At 40.0% G+C, this 12,269-nt stretch overlaps 1 protein-coding gene across 1 annotated transcript in view; it reads left to right on the forward strand.

The window, feature by feature from the left end:
• Positions 1–12,269, forward strand: part of aif1l (allograft inflammatory factor 1-like) — a 38,036-nt gene that overhangs the window by 1,638 nt on the left and 24,129 nt on the right. Inside the window, exon 3 of the mRNA XM_034192535.1 lies at positions 9,405–9,471. Coding sequence (XP_034048426.1) covers positions 9,405–9,471 — 67 coding nt within the window. The remainder of the gene's footprint in view (positions 1–9,404; positions 9,472–12,269) is intronic.

The raw sequence follows: 12,269 nt of genomic DNA on the forward strand, positions 1-12,269 counted from the left end.
ATCATCTCTTTCGCTCAGCAGTCATCTTAAATTTCTTGCTCTGAAGTCGGAGCTTCTAAATGGCCCCTTTCTCACTTTTGTAGTTTGCTATAGATCGCCCTCTGCTAGTCATGAGACTTTATCGTCATTGAATAAAGTTTTCGTCTTTTGCTTTCAGTGAGATTATTCTCACAGGAGATCTGAACTGGGATTGGTTATCTTTTGTTTCTGATAGTTTTAAATCTGTGTGATTCTTTTAATTTAACATAAATAGTTAACGGGTCAACACGCCCAAATCTTAAATGTCCAGAGAAATCTTCTCTTCTTCATTTATTTTTAACTAGCTCTCCTCATAAATATTCAGATATTGGTATTTTTGCAAATGATTTGAGTGATCATAGTTATAGCCACTATCAGGCGAGCTAAACTCACAAAATTAAGGGGAGCTCAGCTTAAACGTAATTATAAACATTTCTGTGGGCAGGGTTTTCATCATTATTTATGGCACTTTGATTGGTCCAGGATTAGGGATGGGTATTGATAAGATTTTATCTATTGATACCTCTTGTGAGTTTTCTGTGTACTAAAAGTAGGCTTTACAGGTTTTCTATGTCAGTGACATTTTATTGAGTCTTAAAGTAAATAAATATGCAATTGGTCACTGGATCCTTGATCTCTGGACATAAATAAAAATAAACAAAATCTATAGTTTTTGTCAAAAGCATTTTCTTTGACATTTTAGCATGAATATCTCTCCATACCTCTGAGCTGAGCTCAGCCAGCTGGTGCAAGTCAGCGCAGGACGTCTCAGTTTGGGAGGAAAAAAACATTTTGATCGATTGCAGTTTGTTTGCATTACAGCATTTGGAAAGAGGTGACAATTGATTTAAATAGTGTTTCGCTTTGAAGTTATTAATTCCGGCTGGATTCTATCGTTCTAACTTGACTCGGCAGAGAGCCACGCAGCGTTTGGAGCTGTGTGAACAGAACGGAGGATGATTCTCATTTCTTTCTCGCAACAAGACAGGAGTCCCAGTTAATGACTTTAATCTGCACAAAAGTGACTCATGATTGACATATTCAGGAATGAAAGTGGTGAAGAACAAATAAAGCTGAAACCCAAAATTACCCGCCAACACCACCCGCATGAAAATGTTTGAATTCTAGAAGCTCTGAAATGCAATCTGGGGCTATTCCAGACAATAAACTGCAGTGAGTGCAGCATCCATTTTGGTGAGAAAAAAAAAAAAACAATTTTCCTTATTCAAATTCATTCCAGTAGTATTCTGCTCTTACTAGGGTGCAGCAGTTTTCAAGCTTGGCAGATAGTTCTGGAGGAAATCACTGAAGAAATGAACAAATTGAAAATATGGTTTGACCAAAACAAATTGTCATTCAACTTAAATAAAATGGGGATGAAGTGGAGGTGTAAGAGTTACTAGGTGCTCACAGGAAAGTTATTTATTTATGTTCATTATTGTTAGTTGGTCTTATATTTTCTGTTGTGTTTTGTTTTATCAGATTCTTTCTCTTTCTCTAAAATTGTATTGTAGCATTATTAGTTATTATTGTTGTTGCTATTAATATTAATATATAAATAAAAATAAATTTAAAAAACATTACAATTTGTAATACATTTGACTCTTTTACAATAATAAATGCTGAGCCATTAATTATTCTACAGAAAACAAATGCACACAAATGTGCTGCGATACGAACAGCTTAATGCTAACTTTAACATTGAAAATGTCGTAGACATGCTAGCGCGTTAGCATCGGCCCCGTTTTTAAGTTATAACATACATCTATCAACTGTTTCAGAAGACCATAACAGCTCCGTTTAACATAAAAAAGGTAAATATTCCTCATAGACATGTGCTCTTTAGGAATTTAGCGGGGAAAAATTAAGATAAAACTAAATAAAACAAAGAACCAACGAAGCAACGGGTCAGATCACTGCTTCAAAGAAGAGCTGCGCTGCAAAAACGTAGAGAAATGAACATTTTCCCGACAAACACCCCCAAAAACATCAGCCGCTGTGAAGGACAGATAAGGGAATCGTTAAGCAAAAAGTCTATTGATGTCGGTGGATCGAATCATTTCTTAATGATTCTCGAAAAGAACCGGTTCCCAATACCCATCCCTATCCAGGTCTCACTTTTTATTGATGTAGAGCAGGCCTGGAAGTACTTTTATGATGATTTTAGTATTATTATAAATAAACATGCACTCTCTGCAAATTTAGAGTGAAGGATAGAAACAATCCCTAGTTTTCCCCTGAGCTGTCGAGTCTCCTTAAAGCAGGGGATGATGCCTGGGCGAAGGCCAGAAATTCTAAATCCCAGGGTGATTGGCTGATATTCAAGCAGCTCAGAAATCACTTTATTTCCCTTGTTAAAAAGATTAAATCAAATTTTTATGTTGATAAAACTACTTGTAACCTCAATGATCCTAAACGGTTCTGGAAAGTCGTCAAATCGCCGTTTGGGGATGAAACCACAGATGAATTGCCTGCTTTCTCTGTAACAGATGCACATATTTTAACTGACAAAATCAGCTGTTCTTAATTATTTTAATGAACACTTTGTTTCTTCAGGATGTCTGTTTGGAGTCCACACATCCACATCAATCTAATGTGCAGGGAGTTTGCGCTCAGTCACCACCTATTAATGCTTTGGCTTCAGGATTTGATTTGACTCCTTTTGATGTAGCCGAGGTTCATAGGGCTTTACAGCAGTTAGATTTAAGTAAATCTGCCGGACCTGACAACCTCGAGCCTTTCTTTTTGAGGTCAGCTGCAGACTTTATTGTAGAACCTCTGTGTCATGTTTTTAATCTTGCGCTTTCTGAAAATGAGATTCTGAGAATATGGAAGTCTGCTGATGTTTTTGCCCTGCTGTAGGTGATGATCCTTCCATAGTTAACAACTATAGCTCTAAATCATGTGTTTTCTCTAAAGTTTTAGAAAAGTCGGTTAGTGAACAACTTAAATGTTTTTTTAGATGCATATGGTCTTCTCTCACAAGATCAGTCAGGTTTTTGTAAACACTGATGAACATCACTTTGAGCATGTGGGCTGAGTTCATCAGTGAAATAACCTGCTGGAGTCAGTGGCTGCAAAGAAAACCTGCACCCTCGCCTGCCCTTTCTGGAATATGTTGGACACCACTGCACTAGACTCCATACTTTCCAGTTTGGTGCAGACCAAAATAGCAAGTGTGCAAACTCCACCACAGTGTGGACGAATATTTGGTCCTCCCAAAAGAGGTGGTCTTGGTGTAGATCAAATTTTGCCATAGTCCAGTTTGTTTGTTGTATGAAACCATTTTCTGGATAGTTTGGCCTTTCAGAATAGTTGCAGGAAGTTGAGGCAGGTTGTTGTCAGCCATTACACAGTAGAAGAAGAAAAGAAGTTAAAGTAGTGAAGATGAGCCATGAGAGCACATAGGGAGAAGAAATTAAGTTTTAAATTGTGATTTGGTCATAAGAAAGAAAAGTCAATTTATCAAAATACAAAAATTTTCTCTATTCAAACAGAACTACCTACCAAATTCTCAGTGTTTGTTTTAGGCTGAATTTTCCAAGGTTGGCTGACCAGTGTATTTCCCGCTGTGGCTTCTTTGTAACCTGCGGTGTCTTTATTTAGTTAGTGGAAAAATAGCTTCAAATAACACATCAAATACATCAAAAAAAGATTGGATAAGACGATACAAAGTAGTAATAAATACATACCCTGAAACAATCTTATCCCGTTGATTTTACTTCCCCTGTGCTAGCACACAGCAACTGCATAGTACATTCCGCTGTCTGGCACCGCTCCGGTTTCACAGAGCTTTGTATATAAACAAACTCTTTGTCCCCTTTGAACTCTCCAAGTTCCACATGGCAGTTTGTAAACGTCCGATAGCCATAGTCACGTTCGTGTTGCTTGTTTCTTTCATTTGTCTGTCCACAGTCAATACGCATACACATCTCTAACACAAATGGCTAGTAGCCCCTTCATGTTAGATAAGATAATTATAGTGGGCGATTTTAACATCCACACAGATGCTGAGAATGACAGCCTCAACACTGCATTTAATCTATTATTAGACTCTATTGGCTTTGCTCAAAAAGTAAATGAGTCCACCCACCACTTTAATCATATCTTAGATCTTGTTCTGACTTATGGTGTGGAAATAGAAGACTTAACAGTATTCCCTGAAAACTCCCTTCTGTCTGATCATTTCTTAATAACATTTACATTTACTCTGATGGACTACCCAGCAGTGGGGAATAAGTTTCATTACACTAGAAGTCTTTCAGAAAGCGCTGTAACTAGGTTTAAGGATATGATTCCTTCTTTATGTTCTCTAATGCCATATACCAACACAGTGCAGAGTAGCTACCTAAACTCTGTAAGTGAGATAGAGTATCTCGTCAATAGTTTTACATCCTCATTGAAGACAACTTTGGATGCTGTAGCTCCTCTAAAAAAGAGAGCTTTAAATCAGAAGTGCCTGACTCCGTGGTATAACTCACAAACTCGTAGCTTAAAGCAGATAACCCGTAAGTTGGAGAGGAAATGGCGTCTCACTAATTTAGAAGATCTTCACTTAGCCTGGAAAAAGAGTCTGTTGCTCTATAAAAAAGCCCTCCGTAAAGCTAGGACATCTTTCTACTCATCACTAATTGAAGAAAATAAGAACAACCCTGAGCTGAGTATTCCATTAACTTTAACTAGTAATGACTTCATGACTTTCTTTGCTAACAAAATTTTAACTATTAGAGAAAAAATTACTCATAACCATCCCAAAGACGTATTGTTATCTTTGGCTGCTTTCAGTGATGCTGGTATTTGGTTAGACTCTTTCTCTCCGATTGTTCTGTCTGAGTTATTTTCATTAGTTACTTCATCCAAACCATCAACATGTTTATTAGACCCCATTCCTACCAGGCTGCTCAAGGAAGCCCTACCATTATTTAATGCTTCGATCTTAAATATGATCAATCTATCTTTGTTAGTTGGCTATGTACCACAGGCTTTTAAGGTGGCAGTAATTAAACCATTACTTAAAAAGCCATCACTTGACCCAGCTATCTTAGCTAATTATAGGCCAATCTCCAACCTTCCTTTTCTCTCAAAAATTCTTGAAAGGGTAGTTGTAAAACAGCTAACTGATCATCTGCAGAGGAATGGTCTATTTGAAGAGTTTCAGTCAGGTTTTAGAATTCATCATAGTACAGAAACAGCATTAGTGAAGGTTACAAATGATCTTCTTATGGCCTCGGACAGTGGACTCATCTCTGTGCTTGTTCTGTTAGACCTCAGTGCTGCTTTTGATACTGTTGACCATAAAATTTTATTACAGAGATTAGAGCATGCCATAGGTATTAAAGGCACTGCGCTGCGGTGGTTTGAATCATATTTGTCTAATAGATTACAATTTGTTCATGTAAATGGGGAATCTTCTTCACAGACTAAAGTTAATTATGGAGTTCCACAAGGTTCTGTGCTAGGACCAATTTTATTCACTTTATACATGCTTCCCTTAGGCAGTATTATTAGACGGTATTGCTTAAATTTTCATTGTTACGCAGATGATACCCAGCTTTATCTATCCATGAAGCCAGAGGACACACACCAATTAGCTAAACTGCAGGATTGTCTTACAGACATAAAGACATGGATGACCTCTGATTTCTTGCTTTTAAACTCAGATAAAACTGAAGTTATTGTACTTGGCCCCACAAATCTTAGAAACATGGTGTCTAACCAGATCCTTACTCTGATGGCATTACCCTGACCTCTAGTAATACTGTGAGAAATCTTGGAGTCATTTTTGATCAGGATATGTCATTCAAAGCGCATATTAAACAAATATGTAGGACTGCTTTTTTGCATTTACGCAATATCTCTAAAATCAGAAAGGTCTTGTCTCAGAGTGATGCTGAAAAACTAATTCATGCATTATTTCCTCTAGGCTGGACTATTGTAATTCATTATTATCAGGTTGTCCTAAAAGTTCCCTAAAAAGCCTTCAGTTAATTCAAAATGCTGCAGCTAGAGTACTGACGGGGACTAGAAGGAGAGAGCATATCTCACCCATATTGGCCTCTCTTCATTGGCTTCCTGTTAATTCTAGAATAGAATTTAAAATTCTTCTTCTTACTTATAAGGTTTTGAATAATCAGGTCCCATCTTATCTTAGGGACCTCGTAGTACCATATCACCCCAATAGAGCGCTTCGCTCTCAGACTGCAGGCTTACTTGTAGTTCCTAGGGTTTGTAAGAGTAGAATGGGAGGCAGAGCCTTCAGCTTTCAGGCTCCTCTCATGTGGAACCAGCTCCCAATTCAGATCAGGGAGACAGACACCCTCTCTACTTTTAAGATTAGGCTTAAAACTTTCCTTTTTGCTAAAGCTTATAGTTAGGGTTGGATCAGGTGACCCTGAACCATCCCTTAGTTATGCTGCTATAGACGTAGACTGCTGGGGGGTTCCCATGATGCACTGTTTCTTTCTCTTTTTGCTCTGTATGCACCACTCTGCATTTAATCATTAGTGATCGATCTCTGCTCCCCTCCACAGCATGTCTTTTTCCTGGTTCTCTCCCTCAGCCCCAACCAGTCCCAGCAGAAGACTGCCCCTCCCTGAGCCTGGTTCTGCTGGAGGTTTCTTCCTGTTAAAAGGGAGTTTTTCCTTACCACTGTAGCCAGGTGCTTGCTCACAGGGGGTCGTTTTGACCGTTGGGGTTTTACATAATTATTGTATGGCCTTGCCTTACAATATAAAGCGCCTTGGGCAACTGTTTGTTGTGATTTGGCGCTATATAAAAAAATTGATTGATTGATTGATGTTGAGTCAGTAGAGTCATCTGTCATGGCTTTTTCTCAGACTCTTTGTGGTCAAACGTCTCCAAAATTGGACAGACTTGTGTGGTTTTCTCTGCTAGCCTCACTGGCTCCCAGTGTAGATTTCCACTGCGAGGAACAACCCTTACTGTGAGAAATTTTTTTCAGTTGTGGTACATCATATTCCTGAAATTTTCACGTGCCTTCATGACTACAGACTTGTTAAAGTAGCAGTAAACAAACACTTCAAATAATTTAATTTGCCGGGCATTGTTAAACAAAAATAGTCACTGTATTAATGCTACCGGAAGTGTATTGATGAGCTAAAAAAATGCGGTTGGGAGAATTGAAAACAAGCCAACGTGAGACACACCTCCAAATCAATCACTGTCAAATATAGGGGGACACAGGGTATATACATAATGATGGTGGGACGTAAGTACTAGAGCCCGACCGATATATCGGCCGGCGGATATTATCGGCCGATATAAGCCCTTTTCAAAGTACGCACTATCAGCCAAAATTTTGTCGATAGAACGTCGATAATGTCTCATAAACGGAACAGTTACTGAAATGTTTGTGTTGGCAATGTAAAATGTCCTTGCACCGTTTGTCCAGTAGATAGAGCTCTGACTCCATTCAGCTGAGAGCTGCTTACACCCCTGCTTAAATGTGTTCATCACCGGCCCCTATAGTTTGCTGTCATACTGCACTGATCAGCTGACAAAAGCATACAAGTAAGTTTATAAGGATGTTGTTTGTAATAACTTTGCGATTACATTCACCTCACATTTCTCCCATTTCAGTTCAACTCAGTTTGATTAACTCAGTTTATGTAGTAATGTGTCAAATGTGCTTCATTGCGTCGGTCAGGTTTTTTATTAAGCCCACGTTGTGTAGACCTTGTTTCTGGCATGAAAAACTTTCGTTTACTGCTAAGATGTTGAAACATTCAGATTCACTGGTCGTCAGGAAGGGTTCTGGGAATTACTGCGTTCACCATTAACCCTCTGGGGCCGACGCCATCGTATACGGCGGCTGGGACCAAGCTTTACTAAATTGTAAATAACTTTTTAATGATATGAGATAGAAACTTACTTTTTTGTTTTTGCTGAAATGTTAATTCTGCGGACTTTCAATTCACCATCGGCCATCTTGGTGCTCCTCATAGAAGATGTGTTATGACGTGCGCTTTGTGAGTGTCCAATCGGAATTGGTTCTCCGTCGCATGGTTTTCCAAAATCCAATCGTAGGGTAGATTTACCTCAAGTGATATGGCAAAGATCATTTTCAGGAGTGATATCTTACTAGTTGGCCCCGTTTGAATAGCCCCCTAACTGCTCCAATTGCATTTTTGCATTTTTTTTAACTTGAAAATTCTTCTCTGTTATAAAGTTAATCAATATGAGGACAAAGCTTCAGCTTTTAGCTCATACCTTTTTTGTTAAGGGTCCAAAAAAGAATATTTTATTCATTTAAAAAAAACTAATAATAATATCGGCTGATTTATCGATTATCTGCATTTTTTTCATACAAATATCGTTATCGGCATCAGCCTCAAAAAATCCATATCGGTCGGGCTCTAGTAAGTACATCATAGAAAGTTCTTTAGTGCAAACAAAAATTTGCAGTGTGACGCCAAACTAATCAGACGAAACATGTGACAGCATGACCCTTGTTCTGGACTTTCAGGTGTGAAAACCCTTTTTGTTGTTCTGCTAACAGGAGCATGACTTATATGCACCATTTTGACTGGCATTTGTATTTAGGCCATGTTGTCGAAATTGGTTTTCACTTGGATTTAATTGTGATTTTACCCATTTTAATGTAAAAAAAAAAAAAGCCTGGGGTTTTTATGTCATAAAAAATGTTACTGTGCTTATATGCTCAAGGTGGCACAAGCTTTTTCATGCCACTGTACAGTTAGCCATCAAACACTCTTTATCCTTTTGTATATTGAAATATTTGAAATCAGTTTATACGTTGTGTTGCCAACACATTAGTCTTTGAAACACCCTTGAACACTTGCAAGCTACAGTGAGTTTCTACGAGGACATTTCAGCCTGTAGAGGTTGCAGTGATGAGTCAACCGAGTCAGACGTATAGAATTGTTCTTATCGTCTTGCCCATAAATTACGTTCTTCACAGCCTCACAGGTTTCCAAAGGACACCCTTCCTGTCTGGATTCCTCATGCTTTCTGGCTCACACTCTTCTATTTGTGAAAAGTAAAGCCAGACACTCATAGCAGATTGCACCATTATAATTTTATTATGGCTCTACTCTTCAGACTTTTTTTTTTGTGTATGTGTTCCACTTTGGCAACATGGTGATGGAGGAAGAACATAAGGCAGCAAGTCATCACTGTTAAGTTTTTGACAGGACATAATCAGATTAACGTACCAATTTGTGTGTGTTGGTGGGGGTGGTTCTTGATGGTCTGCGTCGTCGTACAACACTGCTGGAATTGCTCAGTGAAATCTTTTGGCGTTAAGATGAAACAGCTGTCAAATTAGACAGATTTGAAGGTGTTAATGCTTAAGCCTGTCAAATGTTCAATTTTGCTCACTTCTTCCTCCTCTGATTCCTCTGTAGGAGTATTTAGAAGATCAGAAGTACAGGGATGAGGAAGACTTGCCTGAGAAATTGGAAGGCCTCAAGAGTAAGCAAGTCTATTCCTTTCACTAATTAAGTGTCTGTTGATCTCATGGTATCTGAATGTGGATGTACTCCTTTTTTTTCTCCAGTTTGTCGTGTTCATAGATTTGTATTTGTTGATGGTGCGTACGCATTTGTTCAGTATTTGTTTTTCTCTGTGGGGAAAGAAGGACTGCTGTGATTTCTGAGCAGTTTCCAAGGCCAAAGCCTCAGTGGCCCAGAAGGAATGCGCTGGGCGTTCCTCTGATTTTTCTACAATATTCCCAACATGACTCTTTAACTCTTGGCTAAAGGGGAAGTTTAAAAAAAACAGTGCTACCAGCTGCAGATAAAGCAAATAAGATTGCACGATGTACTAGACAAAGAAACTCCACCCCATTCCTCAGATAGTGTTGGTTATCATGTGCATGCACATGTGTGCATTTGGGGTGTGTTGATATATGTATTTTTTTTTTTCTCCTCTTGTGTTCATTGCTAGTTTTCATTGTGTGTCTTTCCAGATATAATGTCGCTGTCTCAAAACAAGACATTATCCCACGTTCTACTTTACAATCTGCTTGTTGGAGAAACAACACAGTGGTGTATTGATTAAAAGAGAGTCAATTTCCAACTGCAGCTATTCTTTAATTTCATAGCTGAGTTTTTATTTTGACTTCACCCCCAGGAGGTGGCGTGAAGTAATGTGTTTTTTTTTTTTTCATGGCTCTGTGTGTGACTTTGCAGTTGGTAATGCATGCAATTGAAAAGTGTGTGTGTGTATATATGTATGTATATGTGTGTGTGTGTGTATGTGTGTGTATATGTGTGTGTATATGTGTGTGTATATGTGTGTATGTGTGTATATACGTATATGTATGTATACGCGGAGTCTGAAACACCACAACACGAATTAGCATTAAACCGTGTAATGCACGGTTTAATCCGCTTATACCACGGTCCCACACGTGAGCTAACACACAAATATTTAAGTTAACAGAACTTGATAAAAATGTGCGAGTATTTGGGACTATTTTATGTTTTGTCTCTGAGCACTTACCAAGTCTGTGGGCTCACGCCGCAGCAGGCCGCTCGCTCCGCCCCTCCTCTCTCTCTGTTGTGTCGTGCTGTGACAAACTCTGCCAAACTGGTCCAGAAACTACGCTCGCTGTTTTAATGCGGAGCGCTCGGCCGCCCGCATGGATAGAACCGTTCTCTCCTTCTGTCCCGTCTTCAGTCGGCTGCACCGCGACGCTCGGTGGAGCAGCTTCTCTTTCCATGACAAAAATTCCTGTAACAGTGAAATGTGCCGTTCATTTTTAAACTGGACGCTGTCTTGATCTGGTATGTCATCTGACTAGCACAGGAATTGTGAAAAGACGTGGACATCAGCACTTTTCCGGCACATTAAGACAGACGTGCGGAGGAGTTCCGCGCGTCGCGGTGCAGCCGCTCGGTGCAAAGCAGCGCCTTGATGAAGCCTCAAGGGACATGTTCTGGCATGTCCAGCTCATGCACAATCACAATCGGATATTCACACGACTGGAAAGCAACCGGAATCCATCTGAAATACACCTGAAAGCTGTCCTGAGAGACCAACACCGAGGTGGTTTTGTCCTGCGTAATGAACGGAGCCGTGGCGCGTCCCTCCGCTTTTCTTTCCATGAAAAAAACTCCTGTAACGGTGGAATGTGCCTGAAAAAGTGCTGATGTCCACATCTTCTGCCTTTTTGTGAAAGTCAGACGAGGTCCCGGATCAACAAAGCTTTCACGTTGGAAATGATCTGGTTGTTCCAGCGGGGTGTCAGCCTGTCGATTGGGGGCTGGGAGTGTGCCGCTCTCTCAGCAGTTGTGGGCCGGCCTTAAAGCGGCAGTAACACCCCGTAATCTGTTTAATCCCCATAAAATCGTCCCTGAAAGCCATATTCATTTTTCGAACGGTGTCCACCTGGAGGTCTCTCACAGTTTCTGGAAAAAAACTGATGCAGCAAAGCTCCAAATCGTTGAGACATTTATTCGCAATAAAAAATAGACAAAAGGGGTGGACCACACCTCACTCAAAGCCTGCTCACAGGCGAATAACACAACCGACAGGCATGAAAAAACTCACGCATGCGCACGAGGGTTCAAGCTTGTCTGACGCAATCACACGTGATTCAAATCCATATGATTTTTGAAAAAAATAAAAAGGTCGGATACTTTTAACAGACCTTGTATATACGAGGTCTGTTAGCTTGAAGCTTGAACCTTCGTGTTTTTTCACGCCCGTCAGTTGCGTTATTCGTCTGTGGGCAGGCTTTGGGTGAGCACTGGTCCACCCCCTTGGTCGGATTTTTATTGTCAGGGAAATGGCTGAGAGGCTGCCGCTTTGCTCCATGATTTTTTTTTCAGAAACTGTTAGAGACAACCAGTTGGAAACCATTTGGAAGATTCAGATGGCTTTCGGTGAAGATTCTGTCGGTATCATACGGATTAAGGACCATTAAAACTGGATTAAAAATGGCCCCGAGCGGCCATCGACAGGCTGGAATGAGCAGATCACTTCCAAATTTAAGGCTCTGTTGATGCAGGACATCATGTGACTAGCAGAGACGTTTCAGAAGAGGTCGGGATCAGCACTTTATCAGCACATTCCACTGTTAAAGGAGATTTTGTAATGAAAGACGTGCGGACGGATTTGCGCGTCGGGACGCAGCCGCTCACAGCCGCTGGACAAACACCTCCGTGTTGGAAGTCTCACAGGACAAGTTGGAACATGCCCAGCTGTTAAACAGTTTCTCGGATACTCACTCGACTGAAAAGCCACCGAAAGCCGCCTGAATCTTA

Source organism: Thalassophryne amazonica, chromosome 17, assembly GCF_902500255.1.
Source record: "Thalassophryne amazonica chromosome 17, fThaAma1.1, whole genome shotgun sequence".
NCBI classification, from domain to species: Eukaryota; Metazoa; Chordata; class Actinopteri; order Batrachoidiformes; family Batrachoididae; genus Thalassophryne; species Thalassophryne amazonica.